This window comes from Nesoenas mayeri (genome assembly GCF_963082525.1).
Source record: "Nesoenas mayeri genome assembly, chromosome: 24".
In the NCBI taxonomy this organism is placed as follows: Eukaryota; Metazoa; Chordata; class Aves; order Columbiformes; family Columbidae; genus Nesoenas; species Nesoenas mayeri.
Window position 1 is genome coordinate 3,592,701 of NC_137546.1, and position 23,641 is coordinate 3,616,341.

The following is a 23,641-nucleotide window of genomic DNA, read 5'->3' on the forward strand; positions in this document are numbered from 1 at the left end:
GCAGCCAAGCGTTCTGTGGACTCTTCAGGCACAGAGTCCCTGGCCAAGTCACCCATCACAACAAGGCACTGTGCCTACAGATTATTTACACCACGGTGTTTTTTAATAGGAGTCCCTGCCTGCCATCTGGAGCACATACAGGGTTCATCCTGAGCAGAGGCCAGATGCAAATGTTAATAATCCTCTGCCCTTTCCCATACACCTTAACCACAGAGCTCCCAAATCTGTCTTCAAGCAGCTGGGAGGTGACTGTTTCACATGAAGATGGTACTGTTAGCTCTGTCTTCCAGGTGCAGAAACACGGTAAGTGGGGAATGAGACCTGCTTGAGACTGCAAAGGCCGCTCGAGTGAGGATTCAGCCCAAGGCCTCCTTGGGCTTCTTCCTTACCAGAGGGCAAGGCAATAGGATGCATGTGATGGCATTTGCCATGGAAGTGCAGGCCAGAGGTCCTAGACTTACCACAAACGACCCCATGGGATTCACAGCTCACAACAACACCAAATTCAGAGTGAGAAATGAGTAAATCCAAACCATGACAAGAAAGCAGAGAAGTCTCTCACTCCCTGTGGCAGCCTCACATACATATGTATCTTTTCTACAGCTACCACCTCTGGAAGCCACATTAAAAAGCAATCCAAGGCTTGGCAAGGCCTTCAGATATCTCCATTCAGTCAATGGCATCACTGCAGAGATTGCCAGCAACATATGTGTGGGAGGTTATTAGTGGTAATTGGGCTAATGAGTTTGCCCAGTCTAAGGGTTAATTGAATCACCTCTATTTGTGTAAGGAACACACAAATTGAGAAGACACAGGCCTGGCCCCATAGAGTGTGTATATGCCTAAGTCCTATGAAAATTGATGGGAATTAGGCACCAAAATGTCTTCTGAGTTCTGGGACAAACAAAAAGCCCCCTCTTGCTAATGGTAAAGTCAGCAGAGTTTTGCCATTGAGTCAAATGGAAGCAAGAATCAGGTTCTCCTACAGACACAGCTGGATGCCAGGGAACCAGAAGGAGAAAGTAAAGTAGCTACAACCTTGACCTTAAAGTGCTAACAGCACCACATTCCCTCATCTTTCATTTTAACATACAAACCCAGAAACAGTGGGCTCTAGATTCATGGTTGTGACTGCTGATGGCAGGCCACATCCTTAGCGCAAATAAGATAAGAGATTTAAGGTGCAACAGAGGATCAGACACTCCAACAGAGAGAAAAAAAAAAAAAACAAAAGCCAAAGCATCACATGAACAGTACAGTATTTATCATCATACGCACTGGAACTGCCCACTGATCCACACACACTTCAGGTATGATCCTCCACTAATACAAAGATAAGTGAAAGGACACTTACTTTACTGTAGAGACTGTTCCAGTTGTGATGGAGTCTGTCTTGGAGAAAGTTGACTTCAGGTACTCAGGAGTGTTGAATGGCAATGAGACGGACTGCTCTGGCCCAGCCACAGGAGTGCTGCCGGGGGTACTGGCGAGGGGCGCAGGGGCCAGGCTGGGTGTTGGAGCTTTCACTGGAGTAAGCTTCTGAATGTTCCTCACATCATATTTGGAAGGCCGGCCCACCTTGCCTGTCTTGAAGGCGATGGCTCCTCCCATGTCTGGGCTTCCTTCTCCAGGCTTGAAAAGGTGCAAGTACTTGACGTTTTCTAGGTCATACTTGGAGGCCTTCTTGTAAGTGTTGCCATTTTGTGGCCTGATGCTCTCACCCGTCTTCAGCTTTTGAATGAAGAAGTCGTATTTGGAGGCCCGTGACATCAGGCCTTGCATCTGGGAACTGCTGGGAGAGGGCAGCGGCAGGATGGTGGCTTTGGTCTCCGTCAGCATGGAGGCATCTGGACCTGGCACCCGAATGGGCTGTGCCAGCACTGAGGAAGTTTCTTTGCCGAGCTTGGAGCCCAGCTCCTCAGATTTGGCCAAGTGCATGGGCCAAGAGAGCTGCTCTCCAGCTTTCAGTTTGCGGATGTACTCCTCGTACTTGGAGAAGCGGGCTCGTTTGCTCATGGCATCCTCGCCGGGGAGAGAGGCAGCAGCTGCAGTGGCCTCTGAGGTAGCAGCGTTCAGCTTGTCAAAGCTGATCTTGCGGGCCAGCTCATCCCGCATGTTCTGATCATCGTAGCCAAACATGCCCAGGAACTCATTCATGGTGGTGGCGGCATAATCTCGCAGCGATGAAGCTTCCCCTACAGAGAATCAAAGTGAGAGAGTCACGCTAGGCACTGGTATTTCTTCTCCTCCCATACCAGCTCTAGTAGTGGGGAGGGGGAGTAAGGGGAGATGGGAACATGATCTACTGACGTTTGGCTCACTTGTTAGGTTTTACGACTCTTAAATTAATTTGTTTAAAAAAAAAAAGTAATTAATACTGGGGTAAAATAAAAAGAGTTCATCAATGCCAGGAAAATCAATTTCCTAAATGTTCTAGCCGATGGCTTTTCAGTACATTAAACAAAGTTTCATAAATGTCTCTGCACTCTTGCCTTGGCCTAATATGAAGAAAAAGTAATTTTACTGGAAGTGAGACCAACGCCAATATGCCGAGGTTTGTACAGGTCTGTCCTTGTGTGTGTCTGTAAATGGCAGGAGGGGCAGAGAGGCAGCGTGTCTGCCTGGGTAAGGCGGGGCAGGAACATGTGAGATACACTGCGTGTGTAGTGGATGGCATGGTGCAAAACAGAGAAGGGAAACACAGCAAGACAATGCATGGGGTGGAGCAGGAGGAGGGCAGAATGGAGACGTGCAGAGAAGCTGCAGAGGTAGCAATGGGTGAAGGTGAGGGAAGAGCCACAAAGGCTGTATGTATGAGAAGCTCGGCAGTGAGGAGTGGGGGTGAGGACTGCAGAAGGCAAGACAAAGATAGGATAGTGCCCCATAGCTGTTGCAGTCCTTCCCTGTCGATTTTGTAAGGTTTCTTTCCACCTAACTTTCTTCCTTCCCAATGACTGGAGGGCTCCTATTCTCCACGTGAAAAGGGGCCACAGCTCAGTGAAGGCTGCTGAAACCCACAGGGAGCTTTCTGAGCAGCCAGGAACAGCTTCCACTGAGACCAGGAAAGGGAAAGTCCATACAGGTGCAAATCAGGTAAGAAACAGCCTTCTCTCCATCAGGACTTGGACTGAGGCCAGACGGAGCTGTTGCCCTGCTGTTGGCTCCAGAGAAGGGCAGAAAGCCTGTTCTCTGCAGTGTGGGTTGGGGAAAGGGCAGGAAGGGCTTCGTCTACCTGATCGCAAGGAGGAAGAATAAGCACAAACTGTCCTTCCTTGGGTCTCTCCCTCCCCTCCTCCCTCAGGCAGTTTCACAGGCCACCAGGAGGGGAAGAACACACATCTGGAGGTCACCCAATATCAATGTAAAGGAGGAAATAAAGATTGCTCTGACGTGCCAGCTTGGACTTATTTAGGCTTCAGTCTGACACAATGCTCCTCCTCCTCTCCCTCTTGCTTTCTCCTGCAGAGTAAAGATTTACGGTGTGCAGGACTCCTTCAAACCTCCCTCGTCATCTTTTCCAATCACTCCAGCTCTCGTGGGCAAGCACATTCTTTCATAGGGAGCCAGCACAGGCAGGTGCACTGGCAGCAGAATGGAGGCTCTGGGCACTGGGTCCAGCTCAAACCAAATCAGCACTGCCTTGAAACACAGTGGAAAAGGAAGGCACCAAAATACAGCCACGGCTCAGCAGATCCAAGACCTGAAAATGGACCCCTAGGATTTGGGGGATGACAGCCAATGATGCCATACGCGCAGGTATGCACATACATGATAGCATTTCTGCACACACAAGACCTCATCAAGGAGCAAAGTCAAGTTCAAGAGCCATCAGCTTCCACAGGACTGTACAGAATAGACTGCCTGCAACAGGCACTAACATGTGCAAGACCATGACAGTCGTATTCCTGTTTCAATACTGCCCAGTATAGCTGTGTTCGTGCAGCACAAGTGCTGCTGCTCTCGTTGCCTGTGTACATGGTACGTGCAAAAGACAACACGGTGTTTGGCTCAGGTTTTAGCTTTTTGTCCTCACACCCCACCACGAGTCAGTATTAATCTTAAAGGACATGAAACGCACAGTCATGCCCCACAGTGTCCAATAACAAGACTTGTCAGAAGGAAATTACTCCATCCCCAGAGGCAGGATCACTTCATCTGTGCTTCCCCACTTGGCCCACTCCTGTGGCCCCTCCAACACCCTACCAAAGCCATCAACTTTATTTTTCACACACATATTCAATAATTTCATCTTGTTTTAAAGCAGTTCCCCTTCTCACCTCTTTTTCTCTCTTCTCTACCTCCATGTCAGTGTAATCCTATGACCCAACTGAAGAGATTAAACCCATGAAATCCCTACCAGGTCTAACACTTCTCTCTTTCTGTTAAATCTGCTTTCCCTGTTCTGCTTTTTCTCTCTTTTTGGACCTGTAAAACAATCCCCTAGGCTCCTTCACAATGCCCTGAGCTCCAAGCACTACAGAGAAAAACTCTAGCCAGCTTGTGCCAAACTGCAAGGGAGAAAGAATACCACAGACAGGATCTGATAGGAAAGTAAACTATTAAGTGTGATTTTTACTAGCTTTAACAGCTGCCCTGAAATCCAGCCAACCCCTTTCCTTCTTTATCCTAACCTGCAGCATACAAAAAAGAGGGGAGACCCCCTTTTTCAATCCCACATCTCAAATCAGTTTTACAAATTCCAGCTTGGTTCAGGCCTCACAGACATCACAAGTCCAGATAAGAGATGCAAGAAAACACAGTATTTTAACACTTGAGAAAATTAAATGTTGTAGGAGACCAGCTCCTTTTTAAATGTCTCTCATCTACACACCTGGTCTTTGGTATCCATGTGGCTAGACCTCTCAATTTGTGCAAACAATGAGATGCAAAACCCAAGACCATAGGAAAGGGGGAGTTTTCAGACCTTTCTTTGAGCTTTGCAACGTCTAAGCTTGAGTTCAGGTTTCACTAGCCTGGGTTTAATCCCCTCACCCCCCCAAACACCTCGCATTCTGCTTTTCCACCAACAAAGCCCCCAAAGCCAAGACAACCTTCATTTATTTGCACAGACACCTAACCATAAGAGTAGAAAACCCTTCCTATACCCTCAAGAAGACAAAAGTGAAGCAGGACAGTGGCTGGAAAACAAATCCCTGTGAAAAGCGCACAGCCCTGGAAGGCACAAGGGGCAATGTCCCCGGGTCTACATTCCCCTCCCCTGCACCGCATTTTTCTCTCCTTTTCTATGTGATAATAAAAGGGCTCCCTCTCCCCTTGCTGCTGCTCTCCATTTGTGGGCATTGCCAAAGAGCAGAGATCTGTCTGTCTCGGAGCAGCTATCGTATCACAGAGGATCCGAAGCTAGCAAAAAAGGGGCTAAAAATAGCCCGCAGCAGCACACTATATATGGAAGGAAAAGCAAAACAGCCCAAATGGAGTGCAAGGTCTGATACTGGGGGATGGGACATCCCAGCCAGGGCTCTGTCCTTTATTCTGCTTGGGAGGGAACACGTATCGACTTGGAGGCTACAGGATAATGAGAAAGAACCCGGCACTCATCATGTATGTTCTCCCAAGTGGAGTTTCCCTGGGAAACTATGAAGAGAAACCCCCCCTTGTTGAAAACAAGGCCAATATTCCCTTTCTAAGAGACATAGCCAACAGGCTAAGAAAAGAAAGGAGAACTTTGAGAAAGCTTGTAAAGGGAAAGCTCCTGGTGACTACTTTACTCCACTATAGCAACAGGCAGAGTAAAGAACATGGGACTGTAAAGGAAAATATCCCTGGGTATGTGTGCGTCAGTGAGAGTTTGTGGAAAGGGATCTCTGTCCGAGACTCTACTGGGAAATCTAAATGCTATATATAAATGTGCGTAGAGAAGTGTGGGTCAGTCAGTGTGCAGGACAGGGTGCGTGAATGAATGAAGAATCGTATCTGCATGTCCAGATCAGCTTCTGACACCCATCTCCTGACGGACGCCAGCTCTGTGACTCCTGAACGCTTCTCAATTTCAAATGCTGCTGAGCACGGCCAGCTCTGTCTCCTCCATGTCCTCAGAACCTTCAAAAGCAGGTTCCTGCGATCACTCCCCCAAAAGCCACACTGGCTGGGAGGGCAGAGCTGTATTCCTCTCATCTGACTGCCTTCTGCTACCCCCAACTCAAAGGGAAAAAACCCCTCCTTTTTTGTATGGGCAGTTCCGAATCTCACTGGAATAAACTTAACTTGCATCTGGTAGCACCAGGTCTGAGAGGACTCAGTGATGAACAGCTTAAAATCCATTTTCTGGAACATGGACAGAAAAAGACAGAGAAGAACCTTGTCCTTTCCAAAGCAAGGCATGTTTCAGTTTGTGCTTTCCAGGGAAATGCTGCAACGACATTTACAACAGGAATCTCGAAAGAGACACTCCAGACCTGGCAGCACCTCTGTCTGCAAGTCAAATAGGGGGTGGGATTTTTGTAAACAGGACCCCCATGTGCCATTACCTGCCTTAAGCATAAACGAGTCTTCAGCCCCCCATGAATGCTACACATTTTTGCCTAGTCCTTTGACAATACAGCCCTCCAAATGCATTTTACTGATGACTCCTCCAGTGAGAAACCTCAGTTATTTTTCATTATCCCCAGTTTGGGAACATATTTTTTACATTTAAGTTCCCCTCTTTTTAGTTTTCATAGCAAATAAAAGCTGCAAAGGGAGGGAGGGAATTAAAACAAACTAAAAACGGAGTCCAGGCACAATCACCTTGTGTCTGGGAACGACAAGGGCTTTCCTATCAAAGGAAACTGAAGGTCACACTTTTCCTCATTGATCTTGCAATGTTTGTTAATTACTCTGTCACTGATGTGGCGAAGGATAATTAAACAGCTCTGTTTATATCTTATATGCATAATTATGTGCGCTGCCACTGAACTCGTGAAGACTAGAGAATGTGCCTCTCCAGAAGGGGAACGGACAGACGGAGATGAGTTTCAGCTGCATTATTAACAGGAGGAGGAAAACATGCGCGCACACAAAAGGAGGAAAGTTTGATGGATTCACAAAGTGCTGAGATCAGGGGAGGGGTGCGTGCAGGTGGAGCAGATTAGGGGAGATCTTTCAATTACAGAACCAATCCAGCTGAGTGACAAATTGGGGGAGGGAGCTGCTTTGCCCTCATGGAGAGAATTCAATTTACCCATAGCTTTTACCGAGGTTTAGCACTCATACACCCCCCCAAAATCAATCTGGGGCAAACCTGGCTATCAGAACTGGGAAAGAAATTGAGCTGGAGCTTTCCCTAATATCTCTTGCTGAGTTCAGCTTTTGAATAAACCAGGAAATAAGGCAGAAACTATCTGAAAATAAGAAAGGTGCACGCAGCCTGGGGGAGAACACCTCACGGCACCCCAGGCAGAAGCGGTGGGGGACACAGAGTTTGGAACCGACTGACTGAGCAGCTGGAGCCCAAACCCGGGGTGCAACAAGGGACCGGTGTGGGGACAGCTCTGCTACCGGCCCTTATGTGGCACCCAGGAGGGGCAGCGGTCCCGGCGGGGCAGCCGCAGAGAAGCGCCGAGGACGGGCAGCCCCGGCTCCAGCACCAGAGGGCAGCGCCCGGCGCCCCTCACGGATGTCCCGCCACCCCGTCCTCTCTACCGCTCCTTCCCTCAGGAAAACCTGCCGCCTACCTCCTGCCTCCCGCCGCGGCTTCCAGAACCTTCTCCCGGCCGGCGGGGCGGAGCGCGGAGCGGCCGCCTCAGCAAAGGGCATCGCACAGGATGGCGGCGCCGGCGCCGCACGTGCTGCCGCCGCCCGGCCCGGAGACCCGCGCGGAGCGGGCGGGACCGGGGAAGGGGCGGCCCCAAGTGCGGCCGTGGGCGCGTCCACACGGCCCTGCCCGCAGTACGGTGTGCTGCACCGCACTGCACCGCACTGCACAGCACCGCACTGCACAGCGCGCATGTGAGTATCCTGCAAAATACACAAGGGCGCTCTCTGCTTCCCGCGCCCCCCGTGCATAAATACATGACCAGGAAACCAAACACACCACCGACAGCTCTATCGGAATGGTGTGAGGGAGCCTGAGCGGGCAGATCTACTCTACCAAGGGATATACGGGCTGGAAAGAGCCATCCAGCCACATCCACCCTCACACAGCCCTCTGGGGAAGGGGAGGCTGAACCAGAGGAAAACTCAGCATGGTGACAAGAGCAAAATGCCCAGTGGCCAGAGAGGCCTCTGCGAGGGGGCTGGGCTGCACCCCGGCCAGCCGCTGGCACGGACACGCTGCCCCGCAGAACACGGCACCGTCAGCTGCCCCGGGCGGGGAGGCGGAGGGGACAGAGATCTTACCTGAGGTGGTTCCTCCCCCCAGCTTGGAGCCTGTCTCGCCGCTGGAGGACCGGTAGGCATCGTCCTTCGAGGCTGTCCCATCCGAATCCCTGTCATCCAAGAAGCTGCCATCCTGCGAGCCCCTCAGAGCGTCCGCCTCGTCCCCGTTATCTTCCTCATCGCTGCAGCCCTTGGGCTGCACCATGTAAACCCCTTCGGGGGGCACCTCCGCGCTCTCAGCACCCTTACATTCCTTGCCCTCCACTCGCCCCAGCAAGGGCTCCTCGTTGTATTCCCCGTTCACCCATTTCTCAATCACCTCCCTCCTTTTGTCCTCCTCGATCTTCTGCACGTGGCTGAGTCCATCTGAAAACTCTGTCCCCAGCTCCTTGGTCCCAGGCTGAGGCAGGTCCTTGTTGCTGCCGTCCCGCTGCGGCCCCTTGTCCGCTCGCGCCTGTTCGGCTCCCCCGTGGTCGAAGACGACCTGACGGCTCAGCTTGGCACAGATTGCATTTAGCTTCAGGCCGCCTTTGCGCTTGGCAGCCATTGTGGGTTTTCCTGAGGTTGCGTCAGTGCATATAGTTCTTTCAGCTGGAAAAAGAGAGGGGAAAGAAGCAAGGAAGGGCATTAGTGGGGTCAGACAACTTGAACCCAAACAGCAAATAGCTGGTCCCAACCCAAGGGGTCTTCGGGCATGGCCAGTGTCATCCTTCACGAGGTGGGACTGCCATGTTTTTAAGCTCCCAGTGGACACCCCATCAGGAGAGGCTGGAGGGAGGCACCTTCTCAACCCGCTGGTACCAAAGGATGCTGCTGGCCTCCAGAAACAGGCCCATATTCACACTGGGACTGAACGGGGCTCCAAAGCTCCCAAGCATCTCAGGCAGGTGAAGGTACGGACCAGCCTTTGCTCCTGGCTCAGGTGGGACACAAAGTCTGTGGAAGCCTGACCTGCTCCCTCCTTCAGGCTGCAGCACCACCTGCTTTGAGCTCCCCAGCTCCATCCCAGACGCGCTGGCTGCCAAAACCACACCAGTAACTGCACCCAAGCATCTGCAGCAGGGAGAACAGCTTCCCAAATCTAACCCTAGGGATGGTGAGGAAGGCACTGGATGGGGTTTACGCGTAGTCTCAGAGAAGAGAACCAGTATGCACCAGGAGGAACCACTATGGGATGGGAACCCTGGACTGGTGTGTGGCAGTCGTATGGGAGAAAATTGCTGTGGGTTGGTATCAGTTGATCAGGCCCCTTTGCCTGCTCGATCGCTCGCTCTTGCGCACACACAGGAAATTCTGCTCTCACACTTCCCAGCACAATCAACTAATTAGTGTGGGTTTGTTATTTTAATGTAGTTTATTCATATGTGACAGCTAGTAAAGGAGGGGTAAGAGAAAGTGGGGGGAGAAAGGAAGAAGGTAAGGTCTTAACTTCAAGGTCACAGAGAATCTTCAACAGTCCCTATCAGAGTCACTTGCATAATTATCGCACCAAAAATGAACAAGATTCAATCACAAATAAAACAAAAAAAATTACGCTAAAGCAGCTGCATTGTCTTATTTCCCTCTTTATTCATGATACCTCTGAGAGACACCCAGACTAAGAAGGTTTAAAGGTCCCAAGGCAAGAAACCTGCCCCTAGCCTGGCTCTTCCCCCAGAGACCCTGCTCTGTGACCCCGCGCTTGGGAAAATAACCTGATACAACAGCTGCCGGACACGTGCCACCGCAGTTACTGTGGGGACATTGCTGGAGATCCCTCCAAAATGTGCTCTTGGACTTTATGTCATGTTGAACAGGGCCTGTCACATGGACAGCAAACTGAAACCGTCTCCAGACCTCAAATGGTGAGGACAGCTCCTCCCCGGTGGCAGCTCAGCCCACACCTCCCTGTCACCAGCGCAGAGGTGCTGCTCCACAGAAACACGGTGAGATTAATCAGACCCCCTACAATGCATCCAGAAGCCATCGTGACAGCCCCTAATCCTGTAACATGACAGCCCAATACAAACAGACTGAAACTTTAGACCTGCTGTCCGAGAGCCAGAGAGTGGCTGCTTAGCATAAACTCCTGACAGCTTCAGACACTTCCCTGTCGAGGACTGCAAGAAGAATAACCCCATGACAAATATATCAGCCCCACACACAAATGGAGGCAAAATGTACCCCTCCACTTTCCAAACACACGTCCCCCCAGCACTAACACCTCTGTGAAATTACGCTTTCATGAAGGCAAAGCACACATTTCTCCCCAACACGTACCTCCCCATCTAGGAATTAGAGCTGCTCAGGAGCTGTGTGTGCGCGCTGGCACGCTCCGTAAATGCAGTCACACACACAGGGGCTAAAAAGACCCGTCTCCGCAAAATACATTCCTGTACGCTTCCCCACGCATCTCCCTTTCACACGTTCCCCCAGCACACACGCACAGTCCTCGCGCGTACAGACGGGCACAGACACCCATGAAGCTGCAACAGTCTCTGTGTGCTGGCACCTTCCCTTCCCGTCACATTCCCACTCTATTTAGGGCAGAAAGTGAAGGCCAATCCTATGCGCAACTGGTACCAGAGTGGGAATCTCGGGAGGCTGCCATGAGCTCCAACTGGAGCCCGGCCAGGACACCTACGGCTCCCGCTTGGCGCAGGGCCAGCCCCGACGGCCGCAGGTGCTTGGGACGGTGCCTCGCGCGGCGCGGGGCCTGCCCGCGGCTGGGGCACTGGGTCAGCGCTGCATCGCCCGCGCCGCTCTCCCCAACGCCGCCTGGTCGTTCCTGGTCACTCCCCGTCCGCGTTCTCAGGATCCCCAGCCCTGCCGAACCGGTGAGATCAGCACGGCTCGCAGCTGGAGATAACCGGGAGGCAGACACGCGGCAGCCCAAACCCCCGCTGGCCTCCCCCCTTTCTGCAGTGAGGGCAGGTCCCATTATTCTGGTCTGGAGGTGAACAGCCAAGTGCGTGCACCAGCCGGCAAATGAATATATAAATATTTATTCAAAGGAAGAGAGGAACAGACGTTCCGAGGCTGCACTTGCCGCGTACGCAGCAACTCCATCCAGGGAGCCTGCAACTTGTCTTCCACTCCTGTTCCTGCCCCCTGCCATCTCACACCCCCCGGCTTTGCCCTTCTGCCCCCCCAGCTTCTGCCCCCCAGCTCCTGCCCTTCCTCTCTGCACCTTTCCTGTCCCTTCTTCTTGTGTTTGGGATTTCCTTGAGCACAGCAATGCTGCTCTTTAACATTTTGAAAATCTTCCCCTAAAGTTTAAGCTAAAAATAAAGCAAGTTCTTAACATGTACCTTTTCCCTGATCTATAAACTTGACCCTCCCAGAGACGTTCCTGAGATGTGATTTGACCTGTAGCATCAGGACTCTTATGTATCTCCATCCTTTGCGTGTATGGCTGCAAGAAATTTGAACTCCCTGTGTCTTCTACCAGCCTTGCAATCAACTCTGAGCAAACCTGGACACATCGCTTTATCTTTCCATTAACTTATTTCCTTGTCTATGGAAGGGATTGGGCACTACCTATATCAGCATTTCTGTTCCCCCTTTTCAGGCTGTCAGCTTTGAAAGTCGAAGGGCACCCTTCTCACAAAGAAGCACGGAAGGTGGGCATCAGACCGCGGGGGACCAGAGCATCTGTGTTTCCTTCACTCGGCAGAGGGAGGGGAATTGAGCTGCTAAGCGAGGGACCCTCGTACCTGCCCCAAGTCAGGATCACCAGGCAGGCAGGGACCCCCAAAGCCAGGCAGAGGCTCCCTCCCCCCAGGCCGAGCTCCCCACCCCAAATCACCCTGCGTCTCCATCACACTGTTTAAAGATTCCATACTAAGTAAACATCCCCCTTCATTTTCTTCGTCTAAATAGAAATGTTTTGATTTCACATCAATCTGAGGAAGCCATTTATAACCTGAGCTTGTCACATGGACTTTTCATCTCTGCCCAGGACAAACTCTCCCACATGCTCTATTTACACTGAACACTTCCTCTGAAAACAATGCCACCGGGAGTTTACTCCGCTTGCCCCCTCCCCACACCCTGCGAGGAGACACCGGCTCCCTCCGCTCCGCACCGAGCCCCGTGGCATCTTGAGAGCAAACCTCCCTTTGAAGGAAAAGTACAGCGTGCCGCAACCAGGCCTTGCAAGGAGGACAAAACCCACCGCACTATTTTGCTGCCTTGTCACCCCTTGAACTTGCTGCTGACAAGACCAGGTTGCTGCCACCTTCCTCCGGTCCCCCTGCGTGCAGCTCTGGGCTCTGTCCCTCCACGCAGTCCCCGAAGCAGCAGTTTCTCACCCTCGAACTCCGGTTTGGTGCTGCCAAGGTGGGCGCAGCTCAGCTCTGCCTCCCCCGAGGGACAAGAGGGGCTGCAAGGGGCACAGCGTGCAGGAGCGAAGGGCTTTGCAGCGCGGACAAAAATAGGGCATCCCGGCTGAGAGGTGAACTGGGCTGCCATGGGAAAGTCTGGGGTCTCAGGGAAACGGAAAGAGAGCTGAAGTTTGGCTTGGGGTGAACAGAGAAACACACCCTTGTAGTGGGGAGAAAGGGACTTGGCTGTGAAAAAGTGGTGAGAAGAGCTGGGGGTGCAGCGGGGGTCCCGCCAGCTGGGCAGGGGCGGAGGGGGCGGGAGGGACAGGGGTGCTGGCTGGGGAGGGACAGCATGCTGTCACTTCAGAGGGACGGGTACGTTGAACAGATGGAGCTTTCGTATTCCTATTGAAGAGTTTTAAGCCCAGCTGAGCAGCTCGGTTCAGGAGGGAGGTCCCAGTGCCAGCTTTCCAGGAGCTGCAAGCTCTCATTCGATTAATTATTAACAGCATTATTTGGGGCGGGGAGGGGGAGGGAAGGAGGACCGACATGCTGCACAGGCCTTTTCTTTTTTTAACCACTATGGTGCAAGGTTGGCTGGAGAGACTCCAGCCTGCCCAGGAGCCCTGAGCAAAGCGGGCAGCACGGCTTGCTGGGCTGGGGGCGAGGATGCTTCACACGTGAGCTGGTGTCCCTAAGACGGAGCCAAACCTTGGCAGCAGAAGGCCGCTGGGGCACTGGGAACACGCTTCCTCGGAGCAATGCCCTGGCAGTGCCCAGCCGCACGCCCCGAGGAGGCAGGGAAAGCCGCCAAATGCTCAGCCCCTTCCAGAAAACATTTCCCCTCCAGCACGATGACTCGCTCATTATCCCAGGCAGGTCCAGGGCAAAAGCAGCAAGAGCCCAGGCATGGCCCACAATGCGTGAGAGTGGATTTAGTGTGTATATTTTCCCCTCTTCAGTTTATCAATAAAACATTTTATTGCTTACAGCCCAGGAAATGACCTTGGATTAGTGGATGCTGTCTCTTCTGGCTGACCTTGGGGAGTTCACAAAGGCTCTTTAACAACCTCCTCTGCCCTGCGAGCATGGATCCCTCCCATGCGTGTCTGCGTGAAGCCGGGGAAAGCCCTGGGTGCGAGAGCTGGACCTGACAGGCTCCAGCTCAGCGCCGGGCACGGAGGAGAAGGAGAATCAAAGACGTGGGAGGAGAGACGAAGCGAGTAGCCAGGGCGTCCTTACGGAAGCACTGCCAGCTACACTCCCTGCTTTCCCAGGGCCGCGAGGGCTCTCCCTGCACAGCCCGTCCATAAACCGTAGAGGAAAAGCTGGGGACTCCGCTCTGGTCCCCATGGCCAGCGCTTGTCAGAGCGCAGCCTGCATTCAGCACTGCCCGACCTCCTGCCTGCCACACCGGCATCTCCAGCTGCACGAGAGGCCACTTTTCCCCTCCTTTCCAGCTCCTGGAGCCTGGTTTGACCCTGGCCCAAAGGGGCAGAGATCGGTACCAGTTCCCTCCAGCGAGCCTGCCCTGCTTCCCTTTCCTCAGCATACAGAAACCAGCACTGGGCAGTGAACCCCTGAGAGGAACGGGGAGCAATGTGGCTCTGGAGATGCTGGTGCCCTGAACCGGGAGTGCTGCCCAGGTGGGCTGCTCCTGCTTCCCATTTGGCTTCTCTGGTGCTGCTGCTGGGGTTTCTCCAGGAAAACAGCTCATGAACATGGGGAGCATCCCTTTCCCCAAACAGAAAATAGCCACATCATCTCTGAATGGTGTGCATTCTCACCGCAGAAATGTTATTATGAAGGGAGGGAATGGGACAGGAGAAGCTGAGAGGAATTTTCCTCCTTCAGGGAACAGAAACTACAAGCACAGAGGGCTAATGCTGAGCTCTAAGCCCGAGCGAGGTCCCTGCGCTGCAGGGCAAAGCCTGCAAGGGTGCTGCAGCACACGGCGCCGTGCGCCAGGCAACCCTCCCTTTCCAGCCATGTCCTCCCCCAGTGTCCCCCTGCTGCGTCCCCTCGTCCTGGGCACAGAGGGTCCCCATCCTCTCCTGCCGACACCCCCAGCTCTTCTTGTACTGCGTGAAGAGGCTTTGCCCAGACATGGAGGCCCCCCCGAACACGCTCCCAGCCCCCAGGTGCCCGTTTTCTCCAGTCGCGTCCTCCTGAAGAGCGAGCCCTAAAGTGTTAACGGCGATTGGTGAAATGGCACAGCAGATTGCTACAATAAATAATTTACTGATATTTATAAATATTCAAATCAGCAGGCTTCAGAAATTGAAAGGGGGGGGCTGAGCTGACGGGGAGGAGGGGTGTTTAGGGAGGGGAGGGGGGGCTGACATTAATTCCCAGGCTCTCCAAATTCATTTGAGAACTGTTTCTCATTTCAAACAAATATTAAATCTTTTGGTGTCAAGCCTCCAAAATAAAATACCAAATAGAAAGTCACCACCCCCGCGGTGACCGATGCCTTGTCTGGCATGATGCTGGGCGCCAGTGACCCTGTCCTCTGGGACAACCAGCCGCGGGGGGATGGCGACAGCCTCACGGTGCCTGTGCCAGAGCAGAAGCCCACCCAGCCACACCTGTAACGCTTCCCACCGCACCCCCAGCCACCAGCCGAGACAGGAATTCCCATTACTACCACCTACGAGACCTTGTCTTTGCCTTCCAGTGGATTTTCTAAATCCCGTTGGGAAGAAAGGGCCGAAGGTCGGAGCAATGAAGGTGACACCGGGGCTCCTGTCTCCACCTTTGCAGCAGAAACAGAGCAGGGGGTCAGGGCTCCCGATTTTCACTCCTTGCTCTGGAAGGGAATTTGCTTTTAGTGATTTAAGCTGGGGGTTAAAAGCCAGGAGTGCTGGCTTCCAGCCTGCTTTCCAATCACGGTGTAACTGCCAGCCTCCTCGGCTTTCTGTGCCTTAGTTTCCCCATGCAGAGGAGGAGGAATGAGGATGATTACGCACCCTGCTGAAGCCAGCTGTATTTACTCAGTGCTTCGAGATCTCCGTATCAGCACTCTGTCACCATGCTGGATTGTTACTGAGTCTTCACCTCTGAGCATCCTACTGACCCCATAGATGGCCAAGGGAGATGATCCTGTGTCCTCCCCTGGACCACCCCATTGGTAACGTGAGGCTCCAGCATGGGGTGAATTTCCCCTAGATGAGTAATGGCTTTTCTAATGCACGGGCAGGCTGTCAGCTTCCCTACTCCCAGTGTTTTATGGGTTTAACTGAACGGCTCTGAACTCCCTAGTAAGAAATAAAGTTATCCCTCAGCGTCCCTTCTAAACATTTCACTCAGTGCAAACGGTGTTTAAGAAAAATGAGGACATATTTCTTCTTAAGGATGCAGTATCCCCCTTCAGAGGCCTAATTTATGCCATATATCACTGGCCAGGGAGAGAAAGGCAGCACAGACCTCACACTAGGAGTGAGCTGGCCCAAGCACAGCCCAAGCACAGCCGCTCCTGCTGCAATGGTGCAATGGGCTGCAGTTCAGAGTCCTCCAGAGTCCTCCGCAGAGTCCCCGGCTGCGGGCAGCAGAGCAGCACGGACACCTGCTAACGCCGAGCTCTGCGCCTGCCGCATCGGCCTCTCCCCCCGCAGAGACCTGCACTGCCCGCCCCGGCCGGCGTGGACCCCGTCCTCACCCACTCGGGGACCTTCTCCCCCGAACGGCTGAGCTGTGACAGCCTGCACCGCCCTGCACGGCGCCGGTGTCCTCTGCAGCGCTGCTGTCTCACCTGCCGCTGACCGGCTCCGCTGCCGCTCCACCGGCTCTTCACAGGCGCTTGGCACAGCTGGTGGGGAAAGTGCTTCGACTGTGAGCAAGGACGGGACTAATCCTTCTTCACTGCTCTTTAGTAACGCACGTCTGAACCTTTTCCTGAGCAGATCTCAAAAATGATCCTAAATGTGCTTTGATCTTGTCTACCCCCAGCCTCCTTTACTCTGAGAGCCACCAAGGCTCTGCTGCTCCCCCCAAGTGCCGGGGCAAAGCTCCTTGCTCTGCCCCTTCCCTTTGCCCTGCTCTGCACGCCCATACCCTGAACCTCCGAGGGACAAGAAATAAGCCCCGCTTTCTGCACACAACTAACACAGGGGATCTCCAGCATTAACAGAAGGAGCAGAGTGGAAAGAAAAGAAAGAAAAAGCAAGTAATGGGAGTCAGGAACTCTGGTTCTGCTCCCTGCTCTGCTACTGACCTGCTCATTCTCTTTGGGCAGGTAACATCATGCAGGCTCACTCTTCAGTCCTTGCCTGCTGGGTCCCTTCAGATGGTCAGCTCTCTGGGCAATGATTTCTTGCCTAGCTTAGTGGGTCCAGTATCTTTTTTGCAATTTTAGGAGCTACTACAGTTCGAGTAACAGCAGAGGAAAAGCACTGATTCAGGACAGTTTGAAGCTCTAAAGTCCCTTGTGTGCTGCAGACAACTTTCTAGTTTGTCTGTCAATGCAGGATCTTTGACAGTTTCCTCCTCTTGGTCCCATGAAAAGCCGGTCTCAGAGCTCCAGCCTAACACAGCGAGCAGGGTCTCGCTGCTCCCCAGGCCAAGAAGCTGCTCCCTGGGAGCCTTCTGTCTTCAGAGTCTTTCTTTCAGATAACATAAAGCCAAGAGGATCAGCTTTTCTGATCCAGTTTCTCCTCCCTGCCTTATTTATTTATTTATTATTAATTTTTTAGTCCAGTTAAAAGGTTTACTATCCAGAAGAGCCTAAGTGGCCTCACTCAGCCTAAGTAACTCTATAAATCAAGCAGAACTGCTAACATCTACATCGCAATCCCGCCATCAATCTCCCCACAGGTTGTGAAGAAAACCAAGGGGAAAGACGCAAAAGGGAGAGCGAAGAGTAATAGCTCGTCACCATCGGGTCCCAGTGGCCCTTGGAATACTCCCCATGAAGCCAGATGTGTTGTCAGGGCAACTAAATGCAAACACGGTGCCCAACTTCACCTCTCCATGTGTGCCGGGAGGGAAGGGATCATGGAGAGCACAGAGGGCTGGGGAAGCCTGTGGAGCAGGGCTGGCAGCCCGTACGGGAGTCTGCTCCCAAGGAACAAAGAAAAGATCAAGATGTGAGCCCCTTCGAAACACTGCACAGACCCCTTTGTGAATGCCAAAAGAGGCAGGGCAGGGGGTGCAGTGAAACATGGAGGTGGGAGGGAGAGAACCAGACTTAGCTGCAAGTAGCTGACGCTGGGGGAATAGAAAGGACCTGGGAAAGAAAACAGATCTCTTAAAGGATGCAGATTCAGAAGGGAATTGCTCAAAGTTTCATCAGTCTCTCTTGGTGACTGTCTTTAATGAGTTACTTCACAGAGAATCCAAACCCACCGTGACCCAAGTCAGTGGAGAGCAGCTCCCTGGCTTCAGGCTGGGCTCACAGTCATTCCTAATCAAGTGAACCACCTCCTCAAAAAGGGTCCTTCCAAACCCTGTTGGTAGTTGTTAGGCAGCTTAAGAGCGAGTGGCGATCCCTTTCAGCGCTATTAAGCTCAGACCCAACAAAGAACGTGGACTCCAAATTCACTGCAGTGGGAAGTCAGGAGCATAAATGGGAGTTGGGAGCCATGAATGCTTGTTGCATCACTAAGAAACACAGGGCCAGAAAAAGTTCATTATTGTGGTCTTTCTAGTCCTGCAAAGGAAATCAGTGTTTTAGCCCACAGGAGGTGAGACCTCAGCAAGAGCTGCATGGCAGACAGCAAACTAGAGCATCTTGGTCTCCCTGCTTGTGTTATGTCCTCCCCACAGTCCCCAGTCGCTGCCTGAGCTGAATGCCAGCAGGTAACATACTCTGGGCTTGGCATGCAAAGGGGAACTCAGATCCCTTAAATGTTTCCATGATCCCCGAGTGGGGCTATGAGTCCTTTGTGAACCCCCAGAGCAGGCACCCATCGCACCCATCACATGCAGTGCGGGGAGTTCAGGGGCACTTCAGTCTCGGAGACACCAGACACCTGCAAATGCTGTGCGACACGGTTAGGAGAAACGCGTGTGCATCCTGTCTGTGTGGAAGCAGCTCACGGTCTGGCCAGACGAGAGCCAAGCTCTGGTGTGAAAGCAGCGGGTCATCCCCGAGCTTGTTAACTCAGCAGTCCTGTCAGAGCAGCGTGGGACACAAACCGCAGCGGCTGAGCTGGTGGGCACTCACCCCACGCTTCCCAGCGCTCGCACCGACGCTAATTCTCTGTCTTGCCTTTTGCTGCTCTTTCTGCTGGTCATTAGGGTTCATCTTCTTATCCCTCTTGTCCTCATGAGCCCATCCATGTGCTAGCACTATCGCTAATTGCAAACGCCCATCAGTGGGAACACACACGTGTACAAAAACGTGGCCGTGCAGGTGCACTATCACATGCAGAGACACACACGACCCAGCACGCAAACACACGCAATCGCATGCCCGTGCGTGTGCTCGTGAAACGGTACGCACGCAGAACACACGCTAACGCACGCAAACGTCTACGGACCTGCGACCGCACAAGTATTACATCCGCAACGCACAGACAGACACGCAGCCCCTGCGCGCCCCCGGGGGCGCACACCCGCACGCACTCAGCTCTGCTCAGCCCCGCACACGCCGGGAGCGCCCACGGATGCACAGCCCAGCAGCAGCCGCACACGCGGCCGCCCGTGCGAGCGCAGAGCGCCCTGCGCGCACTCACACTCGCACACGCTCGCAGCACGAGCCCGCACGCCGGGAGAGGTTTATTCTGCAGCTTGGAGTGAGAGGAGAGTGGGCTCCCAGCCGGACGCTGCGGAGACTCGGCAGCAGGGACAGACACACTCCCCATCCCACCAGAGCCCCTCTTTGCCCCCAGCCCATCTGCACCTCACACCTCAAGGCAAAAAGAGCATCGGTGAGTGTCGCACGGAGCCGGCGTCCCGGCGGAGTGTGTGTGCCGGGCAGGGGATCTCTCCCTCTCCCTCTCTCTTCCACTCGCATCTTTTCATGAACTCTATTTCTCTTTCCTTTCTGAAAACAACTGAGCTGTAAATACTGTTTAACCTTCTTCCCCCCTTCCCCCCTCCCCTCCGCACTATAAAAACACAAATATGCCATAACTCAGCTGGCTCAGCCGCCGCGCCTCCAACATGCCCTGCTCCAGGCCTCTCAGGAAGGTCATAACAAACGACTTTCCGATTCAGTGCTCCTGAAATAATTTTGTGTATTAAAACCTGAATCTGCACTTTCTGGACCGAAAGCCTCTCTTAATTATGGCAAGCGTCCTTGGGATGGACAGTGATCCTTCACCACGGCACCGCTAACCAACCGGAGAGGCAGGCGGCTCCGGGTCCCCCCGCTGCCCCCTCCCACCGCCCCCCAGCCCATGGCCCCCCCGCTCCCGCGCCCCCCCGCCTTCCCTTTGCCCAATCTGTTTTCAAAGTGTGTCTGTCCTTTATTAAATTGTTTTCTTTTCCACATTATCAGTTGCCATGGAGACCTCATCTCTCGGATTATTTGAATTTCATTATATCTATTGATTTGGGAGCATTTCATCTTTTTTATTGTTTTTCTGTCAATTTTCAAAACGAATAACCATCTAATTTGCGTCAGTGCTGATTATGTTTGTCCCTCAATAGAGGTCGGCAGCTGCGTCGGGGAAACAAATCAATGGGAAACCATCATAAACCTCCCCAGTACAATCTCCAGGATATGTGGGTGACATTCCACGCCTGCGAGAAACACTCATCATATCCAAACTTCTTTCTTTCTTTTCTTTTTTCTTCTCCCCTCTTTTTTGTTTAATTTTTATTTATTTCCCCTCATAGGTAGCTCCGCTGGCCAGTGACGGGTCACATTTAAGATTATACTTATTTTACACACATACAAGTACAATTTTGGACGCATCGCATTTTCAGACAGGGAGGGGACAAGGGTGAGAAGAGAGAGAAGGAATTAGGAATTGGGGTTTTTTGGGTAAAAAAGAAGGGAAGAAAAGGATGACGAGGGAAAGAAAAAGAGGAAAAGTGGATCAGGATTGCAAATTGCTTACTATGTTTTTTTTTTAAATAATTTATGCAATTTTAAGCATTTATGTATAAATTTTTTAATAAGCCACCCTGGAGCAAAATAGCCATTAACATCCCGACGTCCTTCTGTCCAATGGGCTCGTGTGCAGGATCAATTTCCGAGAGTACTTTCCTTTTTTTTTATGACATGATAAAATGCTTTTAAAGCAACTTACACAAATATGGAAATTTTTTTCCCCTCCTCTCCTTTTTTTTTTATAACAGCCTCCACTTATTCACCAGGGAGAGCGAGCACAGTGTGTGTGTGTGTGTGTGTGCTGGGGAGGGCAGTTGGCAGAAGGATAGACCCAGCCCTAACTGGAACGGACCTGCCTGTCCTTCTAACAAGGGCATAAACTTTCATTAGCGATGCACACAGTCAAAGGCAATTTAGGGAAACGCGCTGTACAGAAAAGGAAAACCTCAGCGTTTTTTATACAGCGGCTCCTTGGCTCCGTCCAGGGGGCTCTATCCTTGAGCTCAGCTTGTGCTCACCAACCAAAGTGACCCCACCGGCCATGGGGGAGGCAGGAGGGGGCCGGGGAACGGGCCGGTGCTGCTTTTGGGGCCGTGGGTGCCCCGCAGTGCCCGCACGCCCTGCAGCTGGGCCGGAGCAGCCAGGCAATGTTAACGTCTTGCTGGAACCCACCAGTCCTACAAGAGGCCCAGAGGTATCTGTTGCTCTGCCCACTGTAGAGCTTCACCCCTCTGGCCGCCGGCCCTCCCCAAAGCTCTCATTTCGGGTTTTGCACACTGACAAGGAGCTCGCAGCCACCCCGTGCCCCTTTGGGGCATTAGTTACAAGCTGGCTCTGCCCAGACCAGACAGATGCGTCGCTGCTGCTCCTGTTTCCACAGGGTATATAGGCTGGTTATTTTTGCAGCTGGGACATGTTCAGCCTCACATAGGAACCTGGAAAATGCCATTCCTAAAGGGACGGCTCCTGCCGCCAGCCCCGGGCACAGCTCTGCAGAGGAGGGACCGGAGCTCGCCAGGCTGGGATGGTAACAGCCCAACACGAGGGGCTCAGCGGGGTCTGAACATCACAACCACAGGCTGGACATGAGACACAACTACCACTCCAGCCGGCAGTTCCACTGGCCCTCTGTCTTGTCGAACCTTATGCCCCCCCAGCCAGATACACGTCCCCAAGCATGGGAAGTCCCCGTGCATGTTCCTATTATTTGCTTCAACATGAAACTCCGACAATTTTCTGTCACCATTCTGTATGACACACTTCCAGAGACGGCACAGCCCTATGAATTGAACCCCACTGACAGCAGGTCTGGAGGTTACTCGTACCTTACACAGACCCTGCGCGCTGCCAGCCGTGCGCAGCCCCGGTACAGGCTCGCCCTGGCCGCACACCCGCCCCATGTGCAATGGCTGTGGGTATTTCAACTAAAGCAGAGGTAAAAAAAGTAATAATTAAAAAATAAAATAAAATCAAGGGGAAGCCAATGCTCAGCTGGAAAAACACAAAGTGCCGAGAACAGCAAACCCAATCAATAACAATCACAACCCCAGCAGCGGGCGAGGAAAGCGTGAACCGTTCTGGCCTGCTCCCTGCGTGCTCACCCACTTGGGGAAACGCAGCCCCCGGAGGCCCATGATTTCATCCCCTCCACCCTACAGTCACCCTCACCAAATAGCTTTACGGAGTGCAAGTCCCTCAGGCTCCTGTTTTGGTCAGAAATTCAGCAGAGTCACAGAGGAACAGGACTCTTGGCAATGAGCTGGCACCTGAGGAAGGTTCTTGATGCCACGGAAGGCTCTGCTTCCATCCAAGCGCTCCTCACACCCCGCATCCTCCTGCCCTCCCATGTCCCCCTTCCCACCCAGCCCCAGCGTGCTCCTCCTCTCCCCTCTCCTTTCCTAAAGTTCCCAACACCATCCCAGCTTCCTCCCCCCTGGCATCTCCTGCCAAACCCCTTGTGCCCCATCCGCACCCCTGTAACCCTCTTCACACCCCTCGCACCGCAGTCCCTGTGTGCCGCCACCCGCGGCTGGCAGAGGACACGGTGCCGCCCAAGGGACCAGGGACCAACCTGAGGAGGGGGAACCACAAAACCTGCCAGGGAAAACTCCCCCTTCTCCTGGTCTTGTGTCACTCACACACAGACTGTACAGATTTTGGGGATTTCACTGTAGGAGCAGAGAGGTCATCAGGAGTTGAAGGTTTTCAGATCATATATATCACTCTATATGGTCTTGTCTATAGTGAGTGCTAAATATAGCCAAGCCAAACCTGGAGGTGACTTCAGTGCTGTGATGCAGGGACATCAGCCACTGCACAGGCACCCTCCACTACCTCAAAGCAATACAGATGTAACAGTCAGAATCCAAAATCAAGGATGCCTGCGGATCCTCCGTCCTCCCACCGCCAAGAGCATGAGCCAGGTTGTCTCTCTCCCCCTTTCCCTCTCTCAGGTGTCCATAATGGTTCCTCCTTTCGAGTGGTGACCAGTCAAAATAAGGCAGAATTTTCTAGCTTGAAGGTCCATTTTCCCATGGGATGTGGACCCTCTTATCTATGGCGTGCCAGCATCTGTTTCAGCATAGCTACTGAAAAACTTAAACTGTGGAAGAAGCTCTCAATAGAAGGGGAAAGTCTCTTGTGTGGGTCAGAATAATTAGACTGAGCTCAAATTGGCTTTAGGCATCTGCTGCTGCCTCTCAGCAAAATCAAGCCATGCTGCTTCCATCAGCATCTCTCCGCTGTTAGCCCTTCCCCGCAGAACAGAGGGGACCACATACTGCCTCGTGTAGGGCGTCTCTGGGAACAAGACTTGCTTCTACAGAAGCCATAAAGCCTCCTCATCCCGCTATCATTAAAGCCAAGAGAAAAGAGGCCAGACAGAGAGATTGAGATGAGCCATTTCCCCAACAAACTTGCTTCCCTTTTTCATTCGCTCCTTTCTTTTTTTTCCCCCTTTAACTGTCATTAAAATAACAAGTTTCTGTTACAGTCTAAACATTCCCACATTGTATAAAGGGTT

General features: G+C 52.7%; 1 protein-coding gene across 1 annotated transcript in view; it reads right to left on the reverse strand.

The window, feature by feature from the left end:
* CASZ1 (castor zinc finger 1) overlaps positions 1 to 23,641 on the reverse strand; it is a gene marked incomplete at both ends in the record, with an annotated part of 81,778 nt that overhangs the window by 34,053 nt on the left and 24,084 nt on the right. The window contains 2 exons of the mRNA XM_080359006.1: positions 1,355 to 2,195; positions 8,338 to 8,907. Of these exons, the coding sequence (XP_080215132.1) occupies positions 1,355 to 2,195; positions 8,338 to 8,907 (1,411 nt within the window). The remainder of the gene's footprint in view (positions 1 to 1,354; positions 2,196 to 8,337; positions 8,908 to 23,641) is intronic.